We start from the raw sequence: 25,918 nt of genomic DNA on the forward strand, positions 1-25,918 counted from the left end.
CTGTAAGGTTAGGAATTGAGTTCATGTTCAAGGCAAGCTACGACAATGTGAGCCGCCTGACAATTCGTCAAATTGAGATTCGAGTCCTACAACGCGGCGACATCAGGTTTAACGGCCAACGCCATTGATCCAGAGGCTGCAATTTCCAGCAGCCTTCCTCGGGTGGCGTCTCCGTACCTGAGAGTCCTGAGGATGAAGGCAGGTCTCTTTTGAAGTGGAGGCGAAGCTGCAGTAGGCCAGCAGAGCGTCGGCCGGGCTGCCCTGGTTGGGGTCGATGTAATACATTCCTGCAGAGAAAAGGTTAGTGAGAGCTCAGTGAGAACGGCAGGGATCAAAGTATTGTGCTGACAGTAAGACCAGTGCAATACAGGAAACACAACATACTGGAGTGGGCTAAAGGAATACGAAGTGTGAAAAACCGGCAGTGTGAAGGAAAATATTCTTTTTCTAGGTAGCATAGGGGCTCCATCTTGAAAAGAAAATGTGAAATTCTCGATCTTTAATCAGAATCAGCTGCAATATTTAGATACAGATGAGCTTAACATCAAAACTGATGTCATATCAGCTCTTTTATACACTTTGTAACCTGATCACATCATCTCACCACGGCGATCAATATGTGGCAGAAGCCTTTTCAGCAGCTTCCTAGATGCTCCTACAGGACTCGATCTTCTTCTCAGCAGCCCATAAACCCCCACAAACACATGATCTGGTGCAGAAAGTGTCCTGCAAAGCCTACAAAGCTGCAGCTCCATGCATTCATCCCTTCATCTTCTATTATACACATGTCAAATGCTGTCTGCAGAATACAAACAATACTGAAGATGGCTTTAAAAAAATCTTTACAGAGGAAAAATGGATCAAAATTGAAAAAAAAAAAATTGTATGAAAAAGTGATTATCTGTGTAATGTAATGCTGTTGACAATAAAAGTCGTCCAGTTTCAGTGGATTTTGACACCAGTGGCAGTAAAATGGCACCGGTGCAGTAATTTAAGGCTGTAATTTTATGTTTAAGGAGCCTAAAGAGCACAATAAACCAGAAATATTTCAGCGGTGTTCTTATTCTTGATGCTAGAGAGGTTAGCAAAGTGCATCAGCGAGACAAATAAGTTGCGGTGTTGCTAAAATAAAAGCTTATGATATTGTCGTGGCATCAAAATAACATCTATAACTTAAATATATTGAGGAAGGGGCAATAGTTTGGTCTTTTTGGGCTAAATGTAAAAGAACTGTAACAAAATAATCTGGGGGGGTTTGTATCGTGCTTTTCAAAATACTCAGACATTTTACATTCGCTGCATTACAAAGTCAGCTAACATTAAAACAGAGGAACATCATAAAACAAGTCAGAAAACACATCAGAACAATAAACTACATTTTGAAAGCAGTTTTGATCAGGTGGGTCTGGATAATCTCCTGTGTGTGGTTTTAATGTTGTTCTATCAAATAGCATTTTCAGTTTGTAACTGTAACAATGAAAAAATACGAATTTACAGAAGAAAATCTGTGTGATTTTTCTAGAAGTTGCAAGTATAGAAAAATACTGAAACAGCTGAACTATTGGTTTTTAATATATATATATATATTTGAAAATATTTGAAAAAAGCAGAAATTATGCAGGAAGTGTGAGTTTCAAATGTAAAGTTTCAGTTTAGGTGCCAACTTATTGCATAAAAAGTAAAAAAAAACAATAATATAAGAAAATAATAATGCATAAAACCAGTGAATTCTCGCCACATTCTGCCACGCTGTGAATTAAATTAAGTTAGATGAAAACTTATTCTGTATATTAAAAGCTCTAAGCAAAGATAAAACAAACCTGAACAAAACTAAACTATGCTAAATGTACAGTTAGCAGGATAATTATGTACAAAAAACCCCAAAATGAATCTGTAATTATTTTTTAAAGCATAATAGTGTATGTGTGCTTAAAATGAAAATAATAATGTAAAAACCAACTCATTCTTTCAACATCCTGTAGTTTCTGTCAATGAATTTAAATTAGGTGTCAGCTTATTATATATATTTAAGCTCTTAGTGAAGCTAAAATAAAACTAAGTAAAGCTAAACTATATTGAACCTACATTAAGCAGGATAATTATGTACAACACTCTCTTGAATCTGTAATTTTTGTGTGACTTCTTAACGCTTAATAGCGTACGTGTGCTTAAAATACAAGTATAAAAAGAATTAATTCTTGCCACTTTCTGCCAATAAGTGCATTAAATTAAATTCACTGCTCACTTATTATACATGTAATAAGCTGTATGTGAAGCTAAAATAAAATGAAATTAAGCTAAACTACAGCAAATGCACAGTTTGCAGGATAATTATGTGCAACATAAATGAAACTCTCTTGAATCTGTAATTAGTTGTTTTATGGTTAACAGTGTACGTGTGCTTCAAATAAAAATACAAATGTAGAAAAACAATTCATTCTTTCTACACACTGCCACGGTGTCAATATGATAAGCTCGAAGCAAAGCTAAAATAAAGCTAAACTGGACTAAATGTGCAATTTGCAGGATAATCATGTGAAAAGAAAATGAAAACTTTTAAATCTCTAATTTGTGTGTCGCTTTTTTAAGCTTAATGCTGTATGAGCGTGCTTAAAATGAAAATGTAGAAAACCAATTCATTCTGCTGTGCTGTGAATTAAAATAAAATAAATTAAATTAGGTGCCAACTTATTGTACATTTAAACTCTAAGATAATTAAATCTAAACTATATTGAGTTTGTAAGATAATTACGTGCGAAGAAAAAGAACCTCTCGAGCCTCATTTTCTTTGCAGATAATTAAAGTTAATGAAACTGTTATCTAAAATCTAATAAAGTAAAAAAAACCTCATCTCTCTGCTTCATTCTTATCTTGCATTACATTATAACGCTCTAATGGGGACGATGCAGACGTGTGAGGAGGCTCAGTTATCTCCTAGATTCGGTATTTCATTTTGGCTTCCTGCTTATTTTAGTGTTTTGATGGTTCAGTGAGACTGACCGCTGCTGTATTCGGGGTGACAGATCCACAGCTCCAGGCAGGTGGTGGCCGGACGCTCTTTGCTGCCATCGGGAGGATCCAGCAGCAGCCGGAGCTCAAGCTGCAGAGAATCCAGCAGCGTCTGGATCAGAGGGTAGTTGGGCTTATCGGACAAATACATCAGGTCCTGGAGATGAGGAAAAAACACACTGTTAATATAAATGTAGAGGGGAAATGTGAGGGTTTTTTTTTTTCATTTCTGTATCTTCTCCCATCCACATTCCAAATGCTCTTACAACCAATTTTTCTGTCATACAATACTGTTAATTCCTCCCAAAATATTTCAGTTGGAGAATCAGTAAAGAAATGTGTCACCTTGAGTTGAGTCAAAGTCATGTTCAGAGGTTTTCCTGGAGGTCCGGGAACACCAGGTGGACCCTAAAACACCAGAAGCAACACAATCCATCACATAATTATTGAAAATTGCTTGTTTTTTTGTGTGTCCCTTGACAAAAACGAGCATTTTCTCACATAAATGGCACTAATTTTGCTTTATTTTGTCTTGAAACTCTTTGATAAAATACGGAAACGACTCACTGAGATCAAAAAAGACGTAATATTTAGATTTTTTTGTAAATGTGGTAATGTGTTCAACTTGAAAGATTATTTAAAAGTCAGTTTTTAAAGTTTTTGAGCTTTATTTCATGTCTCCAGTGTGTCTAGAGACCAATGTAATATAAGAAAGTACCTTCTTCTTGTTTCTACATCGATCAGAAACCATCCTTTTGTCTCACTTCACTAATTGTACATCCTCGACTCCTTTCACATGTGTGCAGTATGAGGTACAGTAGAGTTGTAGCACACATAATAGTATGACACAAATAAAGAGTGACACATATTGATATTGAGTGACATATATCTCAATATGGTTTGTGTATTCCAGTTTTTTGTCACCTCTTTTAGGTCACAAGTGTGAATACAGCTGTGCATCTTAACTCACTGCACCTCCAGTAGCCTCTTTGGTCCTCTATACATTGTTTTGATACACCAAGATGGATTTACAGGTCACACGATGAAGGAACGAGGAGGCTGATATTAGCACCATGATTTGAGCCTTATTTTGAGCTTTGATTATATCTCCTCCGTCCTCCGAAATCCATCTTAAAGCATCGACTTGAAGGATGTTTCAAGTCCTGAAATGCATCTTGAGGATCGAGGAGTAAAAGATGCACGGAGATGTGTCTGTTTCTGCAGAATCTTTTGGTTCTTGTAATGTACACTGCCAGACAAAAGTTTGGGGACACCAAGACAATTTCGTGTTTTCCATGAATACTCTCACTATTATCCATGTGTTAACATAACTGCGCAAAGGTTTTCTACTCATCAATGAGCCTTTCAACACCATTAGCTAACACAATGTAGCATTAGAACACAGGAGTGATGGTTGCTGGAAATGTTCCTCTGTACCCCTATGGAGATATTCCATTAAAAATCAGCCATTTCTGGCAAAAATAGTCATTTACCACATTAACAATGTCTAAACTAGGTTTGTGACTCATGTTATCTTTATTGAAAAAAAATTGCCTTTCTTTCAAAAATAAGGACGGGCTGAGCGGGCGACTGATGAAATGAGGCTGTAGTCGCCATGCAGCGGTCATGGGTTTGATTCCTGTCTTTGACCCTTTGCTGCAGGTCATTCCCCATTCTTCTCCTCACTTTCCTGTTGTCCTCTCACCGTAACCCCAAACTTTTGAACGGTGGTGTATAAAAGAGGCACAGCTGGACCACATAAACTGGACTGACAAATGTGTCTATAAAATTCATCCTTCAGTCTAAATAAACCAAACCACTCATTATTTCTATATTACTCAAATGCCTTTCTAATGCTTAACACCATATGCGAGTTCTCGTGAATTGAATTCTGAGTAGATAAAAAGCATAACTTATCAGGAAGGCTGTTTTGTTCATAAAATACAGCGCTAGACTGAAACAAAGCCGTGGACAGATGATGGAGATGTGAAACACGTCCTATTTAATTGATGTCGCTTTACAATTATGGCTCCAAAATGAGGACGTTTCATTTTGTTAAATGCTCGTTGCCTCAACTAATCTCTCCTTGGTTCACAGTTTAAGTGAGGAGACTAAAAGACAAGAAGTGGAATCGAGAAACGGAACTGAGGAAAATGAAGAATGGGAGGAGGGAAGACTGTACAGAGTTAAAATGCAGAACAGAGTTAAGATATCAACCCTTAAATTAAATTATCCAACTATTCTGATATCACTTCATTGCTGTGAGGAATCTTTTGAGACAAATATTCTCTGATTCCAGCTTCTTAAATGACAATATTTTCTAGTTTCTTGCTGTGGACTAAACAAAACATTTGAAGATTGAGTCTTCTTGTCCTTTGGGAAATACATTTTCACCATTTTCTAGCATTTAAGAGACAAAAAACAATTTTTTAAAACAATAAAAGTAGTTGTAAGTTGCAGCCATGTGACCTTGCTCCTGAAATGTTGCTGCCCAACTGGATTTAAAGCTGCAGACAGTGAAACTTTCTGTTCAGAGGAACCAAGGAAACTGAGAAATGAGAAGACAGGACTGAACAGAGATCAACTGTTAAATTCATCTTGAACTATTTTGATATCATTTAACTGATTTGAAAGATCTGTCAAGAAATAAAATCTTAAAATCCTCTGATTCATGCTCTTTAAATTTAAACGTCTTCTAGTTTCTTTCCTCTTCTACGACAGTACAAGTCTTTGGGCTGTGGACTAAACAAGACATTTGAGGACTGAGTCATCTTGTGCTTTGGGAAAACACATTTTTCACCATTTTCTGACATTTTAGAGAGCAAAAACGGATTTTTCTAACAATAAAAGTAGTAGTTCTTTGCAGCTGTGTGGCCTTGTTTCTGAAATGGAACAGCTTAGTTGGATTCAAGCTGCAGACAGTGAAATTTTCTTTTTGGAAAAGCACTAAAACTGGGGATATTGGAGGCAAAATTCATGACTTTTTCATAATTTTGAACCAAAACTTCAAAAACACAATCTGGGAACATGTAAGAAAATTCTAGAGATACTGCAATTAAAACAATACTTCATATAGCTGAGAAACTGCAAAATTTACCCCAAAAGTGAAGCTTAAATTACCTAAAAGTAGGTCCAGACACATAAAAATTTGAATAAGTCTCATGTTTAATGGAACTAAATCCTTTTGTATTGCCAATTGTTTGATTTAATGCACAGCATCATCCTCCTGATGATTCAATAAAGCATTTAAGACACACTAAATACATCTGTGCTTGGAAGTTTACATACCCTGACATAATTTGTAAAATATGTTCCATTTTTGATGAAAACATGAATGATCAGAGACTTCATTACCATGAAACACATTTTCTTAAAAAAATGGACAATATTTCTCAAATTTTGCCAGAGTATATAAACTTACAAGCACAACTGTATTTGTACAGTATCAAGTGTGTCTTAAATGCTTTATTGCATCATCAGGAGGTTATTTTTTACCCAGTTGAGCCCAATTTCAGATTTAGTTTTCTCCTCTGAGGTGAACTTACCGGCAGCCCTCTCCTGCCCGGTAGTCCTGGCAGACCGGGGTAACCTTTCAAACCCTGCGGGGAGAATTAAACACGATGAGCTCCACATACATGTAAAACCACACTTCAATAAATAAATACCAACTGCTGCAAGATCCCATTAGATTCAAGTCGAAACGTGACAGTTTTATGATTTACGTGACGTCAACGTTTGCCGCTTCGCAGCTGAAGAGACAAGACGAGTTGATATCGTACCTTTAATCCAAACAAACCCTGCAGAGGAGAGGAGAAAATGGCATCAGTGTGATTTCCCACCACCAAGAAAGAGCTTCCGAGTGCTTTTATCTGCTGCGTTAGGAGCCTGTCGCTGCACATTTCATAACCCGAGCTGATGCATTATTTTATTTTTTTCCTCCAACACGCAGCAGGTTGAACGATTCAACACACTGACAGATAACCACTTTGCAGGAATGACAGGAGTTATTATAAAACCAGAACATTTCCTGCACACGCTCCACTTTTCCCTCCATTTTTTAGACATAATCTGGCAAAAAGCATCTGAGTGGCATGTGAAGAGCTTGATTTTAAAGAATAAAAATGTGAGAAAGGAGTAAAAAAAAAAAAAAAAGCATTTCCTGCAACAACGTGTATCCAAAGGGAAGAAAAGCAAATGTTGGCCAAAAGTGAAGCACACACAGTAAATATAGATAAACCTCCTGTTCTTTTAAATGTATTTCTGTAGTCTGAAAAGCACTTACAGGAAATCCAGGCAATCCCATCGTCCCCCTTGGCCCCGGTGGACCAATGTTTCCCTAAAGAAAACACAAAATAAAGACACGCACACATCTGTCAGTGCTAAAAAACTGAAAAAAACACATTCAAAGATGGCAAAATTATACTTTTAAAGCACAAAACATGAGAAGATTTGCTGTAAATCTGTGTACCTGTTCTCCCTTTATGCCCTGTAGACCTGGAAATCCAACAGCACCACGGATACCCTGAGTAAAAAACATCACAAAACTATCTCTGAATGGCCCCGTAAATTAAAGAAAAACCATCTTAGTGGATGCAACATGGAGAGGATATGCTGTCTGTTTACTATAATTATTGGTACACTGATGACATTGCATCTTTGCTGTATCTTCCACAGAGATCTAACAATTTCTTTTACAGATATTAAGTTGATCCTTTTGAACCCATTAAATCTTGGTCTACCTTCGTTCCATCGCGTCCAGGAGGTCCATCCAGCCCCATGTCTCCTTTCTCACCCTGAACACACAAACACTGCAGTTAAATCCTTTAATTTCAATCCAACAGCACATAAGCACATTAAGAAAATTCAAGAATAATGTGGTTAAAATTTCTGCTGCAGCCAAAATGGAGTTCAACAGAGTTAATTGTGTTTTTGTTTTTTGTAGTCTCATACTATAGCTGCTGTAATTTACAGTTGCATAGACTAATCGATTAGTTATCAGCTATTAAAATAGCTGCCAACCATATTGATACAAATAAGTAATTATTCTATATTCTATTACCACTACTCTATTACTTGACTTCTCCGTGCTCTGTGACAGTAAACAGAATATTTTTGGGTTGTGGTCAAAATTACACATTTTGAGGACATCATCTTGGACTTAATCGTCATTTGTCTCAATCTTCTGGCAATTTCGTAATTAAACAAGAAAATAACCAGCCCTACTGTAAGTTACACAGACTTTTTCAGTTACCTGAACTAATATTCAGTAATCAGTGCTTCCATGTGCTTTATTTGATACCTATTAAATTCTAATAAATGCATTCTATAACCGTGTTTTTGATGAATACTCTGAAGATGAGTTTTGATTAATTCCACAGTGGGGAAATTAGAAGACTTGCGAGAGCAAATGTGAAGACTTTATATTATATCTATCACTTTATCTGCATCTTCTTATCCAAGCACATTCTCATTTGCACATTTCTGTCACTCATGTATACTCTGTTGACTTTTTCCATATCAGATTTTTTTTATCTTATTTCACTTTATTTAATTTTACCCTCACTTTATATGCTAATATTCTGTGTTGTGCCCTTTATTGAATATCCATGCTGCTGTAACAACTAAATTTCCCTCCAGGAATTAATAAAGCCATTTAAGTCTAAGTGTAGAAACATTAGCAGAAATATATACATACTTTTGATATTGTAAAGATTCTTCCATATGTGGAAATCCAGATGTTGCACAGATGGAAAACAACAATATTACCAATATCTATACATCGAGAAACAACAGTACTGCACAAATTCTTCCATAAATAGAAAACTAAAACTGATACTGCATAGATTCTTGTACATGTAAAGAAGTCAATATTATACAGGGTATTTTTAGCATGCAAGATATTCATAATGCGCAAGTTTAAACGTGTTGAAGTTGCAGCAGAGTTAAATATGTTGGTTTTTCCATGTGTAGTCTACAAAAGTTTGACTATTACACTGAATGTTTCTCAATTTTCTAACACCTGTGTCAATCTCAACAGATAAAAGCGTACATTAGGTTTGTATACGAAGCTAATAAGACCAGGACTCTTATTGAAGATGTTATCTCACAGAATTTAGGATAAACCACTGTTCTTTTCAACCTTAAAACATCTCGTTCTGCTATAACAAACCAAATGAAGTCCGATCCTGCTGGGTTTTGTCTCGAATACAAAGCTTTTACTGAATCAGCGTTGAGTTTGTTAAGTCTTGTTTACCTCTTTCCCCTTGTCACCTTGATCCCCCGACTCTCCGCGTAAACCAGGGATTCCCTTGGCGACAAACACACAAGAAATCAATTTACCGACTGATCAAAAGCACTCGTAGAAGACCTCCAAGCCACCGAAGCATGGAAGGGAGATTTAAAGAAGCAGTTCCAGAGCTAAAGATTAGATATGATCAGCTTTGACGTGTGGTTTGGTGAACGACAAAGCAACTTACGATGAGGCCCGACCACCCGGGTACGCCGACTGCTCCTACGTCTCCCTTTTCACCCTAAACGACAAAAACACAATCTACTGTAGAGTCGTGCATCATAATCAAAGCAGGTGAACATGGAGCCGGTGGTGGTGTTTCCATTTCTCCCACCTTTGGTCCTCGGTCTCCTCTGGTCCCTCTGGCTCCAGCCTTCCCTCGTTTTCCCTGAGAATGCCATGTTTTTCAATGAGGCAGAAAAAACTCAACAAGACAAAACCAGCTGATGTTTTATGTATGAACCCGTACATGTCAGGACGCAACGTTTGGCCACTTTTATTTTATGCAAACAAGTCGAAAAATCTATTAAAATTCCTGTTTCGACACCAAACGAAGGACGCTTTTGTACAAATTAGTAAGCAGCAGCAGAATTAGCATGACAAATAGAGATAATGACTCGATGTTGACCTTCCTGTGGATTCCCTGTTACACCTCTGCATTAGTTACACCTGCACAGGTTTCCCCACAATGAAGCCCAGTGGACTTACCCTCCTTCCTATATGACCCATCTTCCCCGGGGGTCCAATCACACCATCGTCTCCCTGTTAAGATAAATCGAAAAGCAATCAGTGATAAGGAAAATTGTACTTCTCAGAGACATTTACCAGCAGCTAGAATGCAAAACAAATGTTCTATTTGTATAACAAGTGATTCAATTTGAATGAGAAAGGTCAGCCACTACCAATTTGTGTTCATGTACACTGTATGTGGAGAATTTTAAATAAAATGTCAAGTTGGAAGGTTGAAACTGGAACAATAGGCCATCCTCCGATAAAAAATATGTATATGCTTCTGCAAAAGTAAGTGGTATTTTTGATGCTGAACATTTAGGTTATCAGACATAAGTCAGATAACCTCATTCTATGTCATACTTTGCATGAATTTCAAACAAATGTAGGAAGTGAGGGCACATAGCAATGCAAATGTGCTACATTTTAGCATTACATCCCTCCAATGGACCCACCACCTACAGGAGGGCCCATATAAGAGCCTGGATATGGTGGATTGGATGGCAGCCAAAGATGGAGCCCAGTGTCCTTAGAAACAAGATGAGAAGCTCGATCCTTTACAACTGCTGCTCCTCTGCACTGAACATTAAGGCATTAGGACATCTGTCTAGGAAGCCTCCCAGGATGACTGAGATGTTTTGTGCATGGTCAACCAGGAGACCAAACTGCATACTTCTACGTACGACAGCTGCCTTTACAACACATGTACTGTTTAACGCCGTATGCACACAAATGTGTCAAACTACATCATAATAATGCGCCTCAAGTCATGATGGTTGCAATCTGCAGTGTGAAATGAACCGTCATCCGTTTGTGTGCTCTTGGCGGCTACTCTTGTTTATACTCGCATGAGACACCACGACATATGTGACGCAAGTGTGAGGGGGATTGTGGGTGAGAAGGACCAGAACAGGATGCTGGGCCGCATACTTCAAAATCCAACAAGATGCAGTGCTACATGTGGGTATTGTTGGCATACTACTGCAATTTCTAATACTTAGACTAGAAATTGATTAATTGCTGTTCTTAATTTAACCGTTAATAATGCTGACTGGCTGCTGCCTGTAGCCTATATTTGACTGGCACCTTCTAACCTCAATCTCAGCACAAAACTGACTTTGACAAAACCCTAAATATTGAATTGTTCCATTAAATCAAATGTTTTAATGATTCTTGGAATTGAGTGAACTACCACATCTTGCAACAGAACAATAAAGACTAAAATACGACAATAAAACAAGTTGTACTTTTCTTTGGTTAATATGAGGATCTCTACCTTCTCCCCCTTCATGCCCTGTTTTCCTTCAGGTCCTGGTTTTCCTTGAGCTCCCTGCAAAGAAACATTTCTACTTTATTACTGCCAAGACATAAAAAAAAACAATCATACACATGCACAATAATTAACCACAAGCAAACATCTGCTACACAGTATTTATAAACCAGCTGTTGGGGGCAAAAGTGAGGTTTCGTCATCTGTAGTGTTTTTGTGCTGTAAACATTTGGAGACTTACAGGAGCTCCGGAGGGACCTGGAGAACCCTGGAGTCCCATCTCTCCAGGAGGCCCCTGACAAGGAAAGGAAATATAGATCGGGTTGTTGTGGGAGGAAATAAATGACACAAATAGATCAGATTAGATAGGTGTTTAGTTTTCACCTCCAACCCTGGCAGAGATGGTGGACCTTGGATTCCTGGAAGACCATCCTCACCCTGCACACGAAATTTAAATTATGGAGGTATGTTTTTCTGTTTTATTTACACCTATGCAAACATATATAGCCATAGGTCACATACAGTCCATAAACTATATGACCAAAAGTATGTGGACAGTTCATTATCATACTTGTAAGTAACTGATAAATTTGCTTCTACACTCCTTGTTTCGGAGCTTTCCACCTGATTTTTGAACCTGAATTAATCAATGGTCCAAAGATGTTCAGTTTATTTTCTTTTAAGACAAAGAGAAGCAGCAAATTTAGATGTTTGATTTGATTAAAAAAGACGAAGAGAAAGACACTGTTGATAAAAGCTCATATTAAATCACTTTAGGCATCAATGCCTGAAAGGGAACTTGTAGTTCCACTTTCGAGCGACTGCTGCTATTTTTGACTTGATGCTTAAGGATGTACGTAAAACCTATTAGCTATAAGCAAACAAACGTACGTGAAAACAGATGTCCACATAGTTTTGTCTACATATGGCACAAAAAAACACTAACCTGTTCTCCAGCTGGCCCTGTACTCTTCTTATTATCGCATCGATCTTACTTAATCTTGTATTTTTGAAATTGTCTTTTCTTATTTATTTTTGACAAAACAATACTTTGATTTCACTCCTGTTGCTTTGAAATGCGATTTTTAAACAAATTTAATTCAGTCTTTTGTTTATGTAACTCTGTATATCGCTGCTATCCTTTTTTGCTCTTCTTTACCCTCACCCCAACTGATCGAGGCAGACATCTGCTCTCCCTGCACCTGGTTCTGCCAGAAGTTTTGACCTATGAAATGTACGTAAAAGTCATTGACTCCAAATAAAGGAACGTACGTGAAAACAGGTGTCCACATACTTTTGGTTCCACAGTGTACATATGGCAGAAAAAACCCCCCACTAACCTGTTCTCCGGGGGGTCCTGGGGCTCCTGGTTCTCCCTTCTCTCCTTGTATCCCAGGTTCTCCTTTAGCTCCCTGGTCTCCCTGAGGTCCAACTTGTCCCACCGGACCCTGTCATAAAGACGTCACAGGTTTGTCAGTTGTTTGTTTTTCATTTGTTCTTGAAATCAGATTTTTTTTTTGTTTGTTTGTTTGTTTTTTTGCATCTACAGAAAGTCAAAATACCCCAAAATTACAAGCAATACACTTCAGAAGACAAAGAGAAAAGGCACAGCAGGTGGACCACAGATATGTTATGTTTGCTGATTTTCTGGGCCTCTGTTGTAGGAAGATGACCAATTAATACAGTCTAAACTCTGCATTTCTGTGTATTTGTTATGTGTTTGTGCATCATCACATCATAACTCCCAATAAAATGTAAAATATGGAAACAATTAGTTGGATGTTTATCTGAAAACTACAGTCTTCCAATGAATGTTTATTGACTAATATCTGCTGTTACAGAACAAAACAAAGAGAAAATCATGTTTGCGTTGTGTAAAAACAACTTTAGTACAGCTGCTCAAATATTAGGTAACATTAGGGCACATGGATGGTAAATACCAAATAAAGTTAACATCTTCTTGACACCAGACTTACAGGTGGTCCAAGTCTCCCACTGTCTCCCCTGACACCCTGTGGTCCACTTAACCCCTATGAATGAAGCAAACAGAAAGCAGAATGAATGATTTTTCTCAGTTAGTACTGCACTGTATGACATCTATAAGATATTTATTAAAATCAACAGTGTACCTGCAAACCCTCTGATCCAGGAGGTCCAGAGGTTCCAACAGGCCCAGACTCCCCCTGGAGAGATGAATGAAACCTTCAAACATCATTCATAGGATATTTCTTCTAATGTAAGTGATTAAGTTCAACTAGAGGTCAGGAGGTGATGTGCTGCATATATAAAACATGTCATTAGAAGCAGGGATTCGTCCATCAGGTGATTACTGGAGAACCTGCACTGATTAAAAACCTGCAGCAGGTCTTCAAATGACCTTGAACAGAGCTATTCCTGGAGAGTTTTTTTTTTTCCTGAAGCTTAAAGATTCTCATGAAAGCAAAGCCCTAGATGCTTCTTCCTTCCACTTTACACATATAATATATGATGGAAATATAACTGTTGCTTGACTGTACAGTTAAGCAAGTGGGATTTTTCCAAAAACTTTTAATTGGATTAGATGTACCTCTGGTTGTGCACCCCAAACTGATTTTAAAGACATAAAAATTTAACTAGAAAAGCTCTCAGAGTGCGGAATACTTTTCCAAGGCTGTTCATTCCTCCATATGGCATGGTCAGAAATGCAGCATATTTTTGTAGAAATGCAGCATATTTTTAACAGTTGTTGATGATCAGAAATCACGGCAACACAGAATGTGGTCATTTAATATCGATGTACCCACAAACAAAATGACCTTGCGGTGAGCACAGGCATGTGTTATGCATGTGTACACCCCCTGTCAAAAGTTTTAGGACAGGTTCTAATTTATTTGAATGAGAAAGTGTCCTAAAACTTTTGACTGGGGGTGTACGTTATGTATGGATACCGAATCACGTGGCCTAAATGTCTTGGAAACATCCCCACAATTTAATCAGTTGTTCTTTGTGTCCTTTCCAACGGATAAGTCCCAGTGGAGTTGTAGGATCACATGTGATTGTGAACAGGAAGCTGACGTAGCGTTCACTTGTTGTCATGGTTACAGTGATGCCGTGCCGCTATCTCACAATGATATGGGAATCCTGAACAAATCCATGGATCCAGACTATAAGCCACATTACTGCCAAAATCTAATCAGTTGGTCCTTGTGTCATTTCTGACCTTCACCGATGTGCACAGACAAACATACACCGATCGTCACATAACTCCACCGCGTTCCTTGGTGGAAAAACTAACTGCAACCATGTAATACCAATTTGCACCACCAGATGGAGCTTCTTAATGTGTAATATTGTAGCAACCAAAGGACATTGGACTATAGGCAGTTCGTGTTGGCAAGCAGAGAGCAATGTGGGCATTTAGCTAGCAGTGGGCACCATGACAAAGACTCTGTGATGATTAATGCCTTACAGCCAGAGCAAGTGTCCTGCTACAACTTACACTCACCAATTGCTGTTTTCATCATTCTTTCCTCAACTTTTACCTTATTTTTAGTACTGACTTTTGTTTTTTTTTTTCCTGATTGCTCTACAATGAGAGATAAGATATACCAAAGTCAAATTCCTTGGATGTGTAGAAAACAAAGTGGATTCTGATTCTAATATGACCTGTGCAACACTGAATGGAAACAAATGACAATGTTTTCATCAGTGTCTACATTAATCAATCCAAAAAAATACCATGAAGTTCAACAGAACAACACTACAACACACTATACAGAACACCATAAATATACATGCCAACACACAAAAACACTACGTTTAGGCAGCAAAACTGAAATTGCCCTATAAACAGTCTGTACAATGGGGCTGTGATCATTACTGCTATCAAAAATACCATCAGTAAAAGTATTGTATTATTTTTGTCATGATAGCAGCTCGTTACTGAGAGATTTCTTTTAATTACCTTTTCTCCCTGAGGTCCATCTCCTCCTGGAGGCCCCCGGGGGCCGGTGGTTCCCTGAAGCAATCAATAGACAAACAGTATATTGATCAGCTTAAAGACACCAGTAAAAAAAAAAAATATATCAGTCATTAAACGTGTCCAATAAAGGTGAATTCAAATACAAACAAACCCACCTGTAAACCAGGTAGACCTGCAGGACCCAGTTCTCCCATCAGCCCCGGTTCACCCTGTTGGAGGATAAACATGACATGAAGAACAGTTTCCAATCAATCCCATAATGTAGAATTTATGCAAATGAATCTGCGATAAATGTGCTGTATGGAGTGAATCACTACATTAACTCTGCTCTCTGTGGTTTTGTTAGAGACAATACTAGTTTGTACGGTGAGTTCATCAGTGGTAATCTTATATCTTAATTTGTTCTCCGTGCTTTAATATGACACTAGAGATAAATCGACACTTTATTCATCCTCTTGGAAAAATTCAAGGTATGCAGTAGCTCACACATGTAACATTTAAGGTTAGGCAAGACAAGTGCATCTGGATAACACCCTTCATGTCCAAGACAATTCAAAGTGCTTTCCATAAATCATTAAGAGCATTACAGTGAGGTGCAGATAGTTAGAAGATACTGTGCAGATTTCGTGCATAAGCGCTTGAGAAAAGAAATGTTTTTAACTTCAATTTAAAAGTGTCTACATTGAAAGTTTAATCTCCACTGGCAGTTTGTTCCACTTGTTTAGAGCATAACAGCTAAATGCTGCTTCTCCATGTTTAGTCTGGACCAGCTGACCTGAGTCCTTGGATCTAAGCGCCCTGCTAGGTTTGTATTCTCTGAACACATCACAGATGTATTCTGGGCCTAAACCGTTCTAGGATTTGTAAACGATCAGTACGGTTTTAAAATCTTTTCTGTGCCTGACTGGAAGCCAATGTAGAGATTTTAGAAGTGGTGGGATGTGTTCAGATCTCTGAAGTTAAAACTCTGCAGCAGCATTCTGTTTAATGCTCTTTTTGGGAAGTTCCGTAAAAAATACCTTCACAATAATCCAGTCTACCAGAGATGAACGCATGGATGAGTTTCTCTTGGTCTTTCTGGGAGGCAAAACTTTGATTTGTTGTTGTTTTTTAGTTGGTAAAAAGCTGCTTGAGTGACAGCTTTGATATGGCTGTTAACAGTCAAATCTGAGTCTATCAACACTCCAAGGTCACAAACTTGGTCGGTGGTTTTAAGAGCCTCAGTCACAAACAGAATAATCACAGTTTGTATCTTCATTTAATTGTAGAAAATTCTCTCTCATTCAGGTGTTTATTTGTTCCATTTAAGAAAAATGAGGAAACTAATGTGCAAAATAATGTCCAAATCGTGCTGGTAGAAGAAATAAGGTGCAAGATTGTGCTGGCATTTACAATAAACAAAAAAAGAGTGTCAAGTGGGGCCTCGTTCTTTGAGATCCCAGGAGCAACCACTACCTGAATAAAAGCTTTAAGCAGACCAATGAAAAGCTAAAATGAGAAACTATATAAGTTAACCACATGATTATGCTTGCTGAAATACATATATTCTAGAGTGTTGATTTATTGAAGATGATGATTAGAATGATCATTATAAGTTTAAACTAAGAGAAATGATTCAAAGAAGTGATTCAGTGTAACTGATTGTGTTCTTAAGCTGTAATATTCTGTGACTGTTTTGAGCTGTGCACTGGAAGACGCCGTGTAACATCTGACGGGTGGGGGGGTGGGGGGGCACGGCACGGTGCGGCGGTGGAGGTGGCTTGTGACACAGACAGCCCGAAAATTCGGATCCTTTTTCATTTTTAGAAAGTTCTGGCCAACATTTCCTGATGACAGATTGAACCCAGTATAAACCGACCTTCGTTGCCTTCGTTTTGTCTTCAGCAGAGGTCTTCGGCATCTTGTCTTGTGTTTATGCAACGAAGTGAAGTGCGGATATTCGGATACCAAATTAATATCCGGATAGTGCCGTAGCGAACAAATATCCGGATATTCAGGATATTCGGGTACAGCCCTAATGTAAATTGCCATTAAAATGCAAAAATACAACAACTGTACTTACCATCAGTCCCATGTGGCCCTTCTCCCCCTTTGGACCCCTGTTTCCATTATCTCCAATGGCTCCCCAGGGACCTTCCCGACCGGACAAACCAGGAGGTCCAAGCTCACCCTGCAGCCCCAAAGCAACCACATTCTGATCAGAAAACGCAAAAAACTATTTTCTACAGAGTGCAATTATTCCAGTGAAACAGTAAAGTCCACCTTGTCTCCTTTGGATCCAGGTTCTCCAGCTTCTCCAGGATGACCGACGTCCCCCTGTAGAGGATGAGCAAACCAAAGTTTTCTTTCTGCACGTCACAACACCTGATTCATTTAATGCTGCTGGGAAATTAGCAATGTGTTTGCTAATACCAATAGGTCATTTAAGAAGCATTTGCACTCTCTGCTAGCTCTGTTTTCTGTTCTCAGCACAGATGATCTGAAAATATGTCAAGCCTGCAGCACACTGGTTTAGTGGAATGTACATTTACAGGTTGTTTTGCATCAAGTAACAAGCCAATTCCACCTCTTTCTGCCCTTTTTCTACAATAAACATTCTTAAAAACCCTCAGAGGAGTCAGAATCAAGTCATCATCACATCATCAGGAACATTTAAGTTCTTTTTTTTTTTTAATTTCACAAACTATCTCCTTCAGCTGAGAGTCATTTAATTCCAGCAAGAAATAAAACCAGCACATCTGTTCGCCATGGCTCTGGACAGACTGTGCGATGCCATAAAGCGAGCAGGGTGGAGGTAATGCTGATGTGATGAGGTCCTTAAACTGGAAATATCACCTCCTGTGCAGCAGCTGCCAACGTGTGCGGTCATTTGAGGTGAGCGAACAGCAGATACCGACCTCTTTACCGGCTGCTCCAGGGGGTCCCAGGGGGCCTTTAGTGCCCTCGTGTCCTCTCTCTCCGGGGGGCCCTTGAGGTCCAGTTTTCCCACAAGGACCGAGGTCTCCCTGTCACACACGACAGCACAGGAGGACAGCAAATCAGAGGAAGTTATTGACTTTTCATTCTTAAAACACATTGAGCTGTCAAAGGCTTCTGCCGCATTAAACAAAGTCACCTTGGCTTCATGTTGGACCAAACAAACGTTATTTAACCTCCTTCACCCTGGAGATTTCAGTCCCAGAAACAGGTTGTATCTGGTCTAAAAACACAATCTGCACCATTGTTTTGAAGTTTGCCAACCATTGTGCAATGTTAAACCCCATAAACTATAAATTTGTGTATACGTAACCTACTGCTACATATATTGCTGCTGTCTGTGTGATGTATTTGCATTTTCTATACTCTGTCTTAAATCTTGCTACGTCTCAGGAGCTCTTTTTAAATCCCGATATATTGTTGTCTGACCTTAATATAAAGACAATAAAGCTACTTTCAGTGAAGGGGTTGTCTGGTATTATGATTAAAATAGACGTAGTATTTTAAAAAATTGCTGAATTACACTTTAGTTAAATCAGATTCACTACCATCTCTGTCACTGTTATAATGTTATTATTTATACTATAATTTACAGTTTTGATTATGTTGAAGTAAGGGTATTTTAGAATCCCGTTCTGTCATTTTAATAAGAATAAGGATGCCTGCATTTGAAATTTTCACTCCTTGTTTCTTCTAAATGCCGTCCCAGGTTGTGGATTTGAGCACTGTTTAACTGTTTTACAGCTGTTACTGGCTAAATCTGTGTATGTTTTTCCAGGAAATGTATGAAAATAAATACCCTAGAACTTAGGAGACCTGTGTGCAAAATGAAGTGGCATCAATAATAATATAAAGATACAATATATTAAAAAGTCTATTAAAATAAAAGCAGTCCGGTCTGTCTCTAAAATTAATACCACTGTTGGGTTTAAGCCGGAATATCTATATTAGTTAGGTTAAGTACTGTAACATATGATAGTGTCTAGCTTGACTACTGCATTAATTAGGTTATTTTCCATAGTTGGTAAATCTGTAGTGTTTCACTATAGTCTAGTAAAGCAGTACTTTAAATGTATTTTTTGTAGGGTCAATCATTTATACGTAAATTAGTGGGGCGTAATCATATCTTCAATAACCCCACAGGGTTTAAACTGATGTAACTCTCAAGCTGATTTCACTATTTTATCCAGTGTTTTTGTTGCATGTTTGCCAACTTATTAAACTGTTGAATTGTTTTACAATTTGGCATTTGTCTTGTTGCCATCAACAATTTGGTTTGCAAATAGTCTTCTTCCTCTTCACCAAATGAATAGCACTCCCTCCCAAACATAGCGCCATCAATTCATTCTCAGTGTTCGATTTGTCCATTCTGGGCTACTGTAGAAACATGGCGGTGCTACATAGAGGATGAAGAACTATCCCTCATGTATATATAATGTCTCGTTCTAAGCTAAGGAAATACAGTTCATCATTTTTATTTCAAGGTGATTGTATATTAATGAAAACATCATTATGACCACTATAGTCCATTTTCACTCAGAGATACTCCTAAATCCTACACACTGCTCCTTTAAGTAGACTGCAAACTGAACAAACTCTAACATTAAGACTCTTGAGTGATGCTGTTCACACTGACCTGGTCTCCTTTTCTTCCAGGTGGACCTTCGATTCCTGTTTGTCCTGGAAGACCCTGATGAGAGAAGAAGTAAATTAACTTGAAATGAATTAACATTATCAGTCCTTCCAGGATTTCGCAGGCGTTTTTCATGATTGTTGCGGCCGAAAATGCCTGAAATCGCGGCAGCTTTTCTAAAAAATTGTGATAAAAGTTGCGATGTTTTAAGCTTATTTATTGTCATGAAATTGCGGGAGACAGTGACAACTGCTAAAAAGCTGCATTTTTTCCAGCTTGTAGAACATATTTCAACACTGTAATTGGCAATATTTATTCCGAAATTAATTATTTTGCGTTCCAACCCATTTCCACAAAAGCTGGCACACCATGGTGGGAAATTAGCAGCAGCCAGATACTGGTTTAACATGACATGGTTGGTAGATTTGCGGCACAAAATGCTAGTTTACTATGAAATGAATCATATTTGGACATATCTGTCTGTGGCTTTAAAAGTTAATTTCACATCCTGGCACACACGTGTTCACACAAACACGCTCACGGCTTGTCACGTCAACTAACAAGAACAGCACTGAGAGAGTGCAGTCCTCCACCAAGACAGGTGTGTGTTCTGCATGTGTACATACCGAATCACGTGGCCCAAATATGTAGCCAGCAACGGGAATTGATGGGACTCAGAGACACCCCCACAATTTAATCAGTTGTTCCTTATCATTTCCAATACGTCCACAGTGGTAGATTTGTTGGAGTATCACAATGATGTGATCGTCAGCAGACCACTGAAGTAGCGTTCACTTGTTGCCATGGTTACCGTGCCGCTATGAGATGCTGTGCCGCTACCTCAATGGGAAATCCTTAACAAATCCGTGGATCCAAACTTTAAGCCGTATCACTGCCGAAGTCTAATCACTTGGTCCTTGTGTCATTTCTGACCGACCCTGAAAACTTCATTCAAATCCCTGAGTCTGTTTTTGAGTGATGTTGGTAACAGAGGAAGGATTCACACACGCTGATCGTCACATAACTCCGCCGTGTTCTTAGGGGGAATAAATAATCCAATTTAACTTCATTCTTTCAGTGCTCTAACGGATCTGGATGCAACAGTTTCCATCATGGTGATTATGTGGTCCGTTGTCTGATCATTTCAGCCGTTCTAATATGTTTCGTGTTTTTTTGAAGTGTCTCAATCGATGATTTTTTTTCTTTTTTTGTATTCCACCACAGTATTGCACGGGTTTAAAACAGTTTCGCTCCACTTTGGTGAAGAACATCAGTGAATTAATTGTTTATCATGGTCTTCAGCTGTAATTTTTGTTGGTAAATGAGAGACATTAGGATCGCACATGTCTGCATCTTCAAACCATAAACAGGAAGTGAATTCGATGATGTACGTGCATTAAGTTTGCACTGGGGACTGCTCTGATTGGTGGAACTCATGGGAGGCAGGCCAAAATTGTGGGAAAGCTGCGGTGATTGGACAAAATTGCAAGGCCCCGCAAAATTCGTGGAGATTGGTTGATTTCGCGTGAATTCGCGCGATTGCAACATCACGAATTCCTGGAGGGACTGCATTATGGACAGAGGAGACAGAAAGTTTAAGAGAAGACTGAAGGGAACCGTTGATGTTAAACCGGAGCAGCCATCTTTAGAGAGCACCACTTATCAGGTACTTATGATGCAGTAATGAGATCCCTTCAACACAGTTTGATTAACACCTTAAGTTATCTGAGTTTTTGGTCATTGATGTACCATTAGCCATGTTACTTAGGAGTTACAGTACATATATAATAACATAAAATATCAGAATATATAACTATAATACATAATGTACGATGAAAGATGTTTCTTAGATTCTTTATCAGATCTGATGAAGCTTCTTGGATGAAACAGCTTCAAGAACCAAAAAGCCAAGTCCAGTTGTCTTCTACTGACACACTTGAATTGTTATATTTTGAGTTTGTTCAGTATATTTTATTTTAGATTTGTTTTTAATGGAGAATATACAGTCCATGTTTTGGTTACTGCTCCAGATTTCAGCTAAAATGTGATGTGATCAAGGCAGTGATCGATGCCTTTTTAGACAAGATTGTGCTTGATTGAGTTTTAAGTTACACTTGACCCTTAAACTGCTGCTTTATTGCCATCTGTTTGTTTGTTATTGTTTGTAATTTAAGTTACCTGGGTTAAGTGAGAGTTAATAGCTTTGCCATGTTTTAATTTTCATCCTGTAAGTAGTTTCCCTTTAATTCATGTTAACAATGAAGGAGAATATGAAGAAACAGTCAAAAAAATTGTTAAAAAAATTATTTCTTCATGACGAAAATAAACTAACCTGTTGTCCGTCTTGTCCTGGAGGCCCTGAATCACCAAGTGGTCCAGCCAAACCCTGAAGGTTTAAATAAATTAAGGTTGTATGGACAGAAATCTCACAATAAAACATTCCATAACGGTTAAATGTAGTGTAGTTTACCTTCGGTCCTTTTTCTCCTGCTGCTCCTAATAATCCATCATCACCCTGCAGACCCTGAAGAGACCCAAAAAACATTCAGTCACTTCTTTATGAGCTTCTCTGCTCAATACAGACTTTAGATGGTTGTACTGGAATGAAAATAAAGAAGAGACATAGAGAAAAGCAGCAGTCGATGGTAGGTACCCACTCACTGGGATTCCTGTTGGCCCCTGAGGCCCCTGAGGTCCAGGAGGTCCTTTACTTCCTCTGGGTCCAGGTTTTCCTGACGCTCCATTGGAACCGGGGACACCTGGAGGCCCCTAAAAACCACCGAAAACAAGAATATAGTTGGTAACTGTTGGAATTAGGACCAGTTTAGGGCCTTTTGTTTCAATTGTGTGTTGTTATTAGGGCTGGACCTGAATATCCGGATACCCAAATATTCATTCGTGACGGGGGTATCCGAATATTAATTTCAGATCCGAATATTCCTTATAAATATGACATGTTTCTTCCTGTGGGTGTGAAATATATAAATCTTAGTTATTTTTCACACCACGTCTGAACAAACTACCTTGTTATACACATTAAATTAAGGAAAAACAGCAGTAGTGTGTGTCTACAATGAACAATAATCCCCACTTTTGAAAAGGCGGTCCTGTGGATGATGAATGCAAACTTACCAATGCTCCCGGTACTCCTTTAGGTCCTTCATCTCCAGGTCGACCCTGTTAGAAACAACAAAAGATGTGATGAAGACACAGAAAATCTAAAGACATCACCTGATGCTTCTAAAATTTTCCCAATGAATCCAACAAGAGTTGCATCAGAGTCATAACAATCCAATGTTCTGCTGGGAAACTTTGAATTCTGGCATTTATGTGGATATTAATTTGACTTTTAACCCCAAAACAGTCAAAGCAACAACAGAAACTAAATTCCCATTGCGCGAGGAATAAGGTAAACTTAATCTAGTTTAAAACGTTCATATCTGAGATACTATACGAACAATCTGAAAGTTACATAAGTAGTCAGTTTAGTTTATTGTCATTAAAACACATGAAAATTTCAAGGGAACAAAATTCATTACAATTTTCCAGCAGCTTACAGAATAAATAACATTCTGCAGTAACATCTAAAATACACCTAAAACACATAAATAAATAAATGATTAAATCACTTACAAACTAATAATAATAAGTAAGGATAATAAGTAATATTTATTGCTTTTAATTGTCGGCTTCTCCACTATGCATTGCCTTTAAATCTCTGAAGAAGGAGTTTGCCATATTTTGTTCACATTTTCTCTTATTATATGAGTTTACATGCAGAGGCATCACAGCAAACATAATAAATCACATTATTCACCACCAGCAGCATTTACAAACCATACTTCTCCTAATAAAGCATCACAGAATTCTAATGAACACTGGAATTACTGTTTAAATCCTCTGGAAACATGGATAAAGTGAAATAGCTCTCCTCACTGATTTAACGGCATTACTAGTTTCTCTTACCTGAGGTCCTCGAGGCCCTTTTTCTCCCGGAGGACCCGGCAGACCCTGAAACACAAAAACAGACGAGTCAGAACCTGCTGGTCACACCGAGGATTCACACATCTGATGGAGGAGGTGTTAGAAAAATACTAAATAAAAAGCTCCAAGATGTTTCTGTAAAGTCAAAACAAACATTTCTGCTGTTCAGTCATTACAGTCTGTTCAATTGTGTATCAAATCCTTTACTGAGCAGCTTGTCAAACCGCTAAACCCATTAAATAACTTGAAAAAAGGCAGATAATGAACTTTTTTATACTGTTTAGTGTAAATGTAAAAAAAGACAGCATCAATAAATATTTGAGCTAATATTCCATCCTTCTGCCTTCCTGTGTTCACATACATTTACATACACTGTATAAAAAGACAAATAACCTTCATTTCCTCACTGTCTGACATTAAATCAGACCAAACCTTTCCTGTTTTAGGTTAGTTGGGATTACCAAAATTATTTCTATGTGCTAAATGCCAGAATAATGAGAGATATTTTTTTTATTCCCTTCTTCAAAGTCAGAAGTTTACATACACTAACATTGCTATACTTTCAAACTAAGGCCCAGATGATGATGTCATGGCTTTGCAAGCTTTTGATAGGTTAACTGACACCTCAAACACACTGCTGCCTTGTGTGCAATTATGGGAAAATCTAATGAAATCAGCCGAGATATCAGGAAGAAAATTGTGGACCCCGACAAGCCTAGAAGCAAGATGATGTTAAACCTTCCTCAGTGATGTTTTATCTCTTTACTAAAACTCTTTAAGTTCAGCAACCAGACACTTTAATCACTTTAGGCTGTATGTTTCCACTAAATGTGCCTTAAAAATAAATAATGTTGGCGAAAAAGCTGCTAAAAGTTCCATTGTTTTCAAATTTCAATTTCTTTACTAATAGTTCTGTGTAGTTCTGTTTCAATTGTCCACTATGGGGATTTAATAATATTATAACTTCATGCATGTATGCAATATTAACTTCAGTTCTGCTGCTGGATCAAACACTGAAGCTGTTTGCTGTTTGTTCTGGTGAGCAAACACTGAAGCTGTTTGCTGTTTGTTCTGGTGAGCAAACACTGAAAGCTATTCATAGTGATTTATTTATCAGCTTGTGATTTGATTAATCATTGATCTGCTCCGATTGATTTGTGCTTTTATTGGTGCAGACGTGACTGCAGTGGGTTTAAAGGAGACCTGGAGGTTTTAAATCCTTTCACATTTGATCCCATTTAAGCTATTTCTGTAGGAGAAAGAAAGACCAGGGACATCAAACCTATTGTAGTTCAGGGGCTACATTCAGTCCAATTTGATCGCATAAATTCGGCCTTCCTCATTCCAGCCTGTTTCGATATTTCCAAGTCCGTCACTTCCTTCAACATCAGGATCCCAACTTTCCATACATAACATCACCTTCTGGTTTAGATGATCTGTTGAAATCCCCATTCAATTCAAAAAGACTTATCTCAAGGATTAGTGAATGTATGACCGCCTTAAAAAACACAACACTGGCAAAGATCAGAGCAGACTGGGTGAATGAGCTGGGGGAAGACTTGGAAGAGGACACTTGGGAGAGTGCTCTTCTAAGAGTAAATGACAGCACTTCCTGCGCCAAATTAAGCATTATACAATTCAAGATTCTACATCGCATTCACTACTCCAAAGCAAGACTGGCTAGAATCTACCCTAACACAGATGCAAGCTGTGACAGGTATCAAAATTCTCCTGCTAATTTAACACATATGTTTTGGTCGTGTCCAGCCCTGGCTACCTATTGGCCTGCCATCTTTAAAATATTGTCAGAAGCATTGAATATAGACCTTCAACCCAACGCAGCTATGACCATATTTGGTACCTCAGATAGAAAACACACAACACTAAGGGAAAGTTACAAAAACATAATTGCTTTTACGACGCTGCTGGCACGTAGAAGACTACTATTGCATTGGAAATCAAAAAATCCACCGAAAGCATCTTTGTGGTTTAGCGACCTGACACAGTTCATACAATTAGAGAAAATAAAATATACCCTCAGGGGTTCCAGGAACAAATTCTTCTCTG

At 38.2% G+C, this 25,918-nt stretch overlaps 1 protein-coding gene across 1 annotated transcript in view; it reads right to left on the reverse strand.

Annotated features, from left to right (window-relative positions):
- The window catches only part of si:ch211-196i2.1 (collagen alpha-1(III) chain), a 53,303-nt gene that overhangs the window by 10,052 nt on the left and 17,333 nt on the right, over positions 1 to 25,918 (reverse strand). The window contains exons 12-40 of the mRNA XM_051938183.1: positions 23,834 to 23,878; positions 23,000 to 23,044; positions 22,529 to 22,636; positions 22,338 to 22,391; positions 22,200 to 22,253; positions 19,871 to 19,924; positions 18,156 to 18,263; positions 17,521 to 17,574; positions 17,321 to 17,428; positions 15,414 to 15,467; positions 15,241 to 15,294; positions 13,427 to 13,480; positions 13,274 to 13,327; positions 12,638 to 12,745; positions 11,682 to 11,735; positions 11,539 to 11,592; positions 11,304 to 11,357; positions 10,007 to 10,060; positions 9,633 to 9,686; positions 9,486 to 9,539; positions 9,263 to 9,316; positions 7,749 to 7,802; positions 7,478 to 7,531; positions 7,292 to 7,345; positions 6,789 to 6,806; positions 6,555 to 6,608; positions 3,355 to 3,417; positions 3,001 to 3,166; positions 178 to 287 (exon numbers count right to left, since the gene is read on the reverse strand). Of these exons, the coding sequence (XP_051794143.1) occupies positions 178 to 287; positions 3,001 to 3,166; positions 3,355 to 3,417; positions 6,555 to 6,608; positions 6,789 to 6,806; positions 7,292 to 7,345; positions 7,478 to 7,531; positions 7,749 to 7,802; positions 9,263 to 9,316; positions 9,486 to 9,539; positions 9,633 to 9,686; positions 10,007 to 10,060; positions 11,304 to 11,357; positions 11,539 to 11,592; positions 11,682 to 11,735; positions 12,638 to 12,745; positions 13,274 to 13,327; positions 13,427 to 13,480; positions 15,241 to 15,294; positions 15,414 to 15,467; positions 17,321 to 17,428; positions 17,521 to 17,574; positions 18,156 to 18,263; positions 19,871 to 19,924; positions 22,200 to 22,253; positions 22,338 to 22,391; positions 22,529 to 22,636; positions 23,000 to 23,044; positions 23,834 to 23,878 (1,905 nt within the window). The remainder of the gene's footprint in view (positions 1 to 177; positions 288 to 3,000; positions 3,167 to 3,354; positions 3,418 to 6,554; positions 6,609 to 6,788; positions 6,807 to 7,291; positions 7,346 to 7,477; positions 7,532 to 7,748; positions 7,803 to 9,262; positions 9,317 to 9,485; positions 9,540 to 9,632; positions 9,687 to 10,006; positions 10,061 to 11,303; positions 11,358 to 11,538; positions 11,593 to 11,681; positions 11,736 to 12,637; positions 12,746 to 13,273; positions 13,328 to 13,426; positions 13,481 to 15,240; positions 15,295 to 15,413; positions 15,468 to 17,320; positions 17,429 to 17,520; positions 17,575 to 18,155; positions 18,264 to 19,870; positions 19,925 to 22,199; positions 22,254 to 22,337; positions 22,392 to 22,528; positions 22,637 to 22,999; positions 23,045 to 23,833; positions 23,879 to 25,918) is intronic.

The sequence above is a fragment of the Acanthochromis polyacanthus genome, chromosome 18 (assembly GCF_021347895.1).
Source record: "Acanthochromis polyacanthus isolate Apoly-LR-REF ecotype Palm Island chromosome 18, KAUST_Apoly_ChrSc, whole genome shotgun sequence".
NCBI lineage: Eukaryota > Metazoa > Chordata > Actinopteri > Pomacentridae > Acanthochromis > Acanthochromis polyacanthus.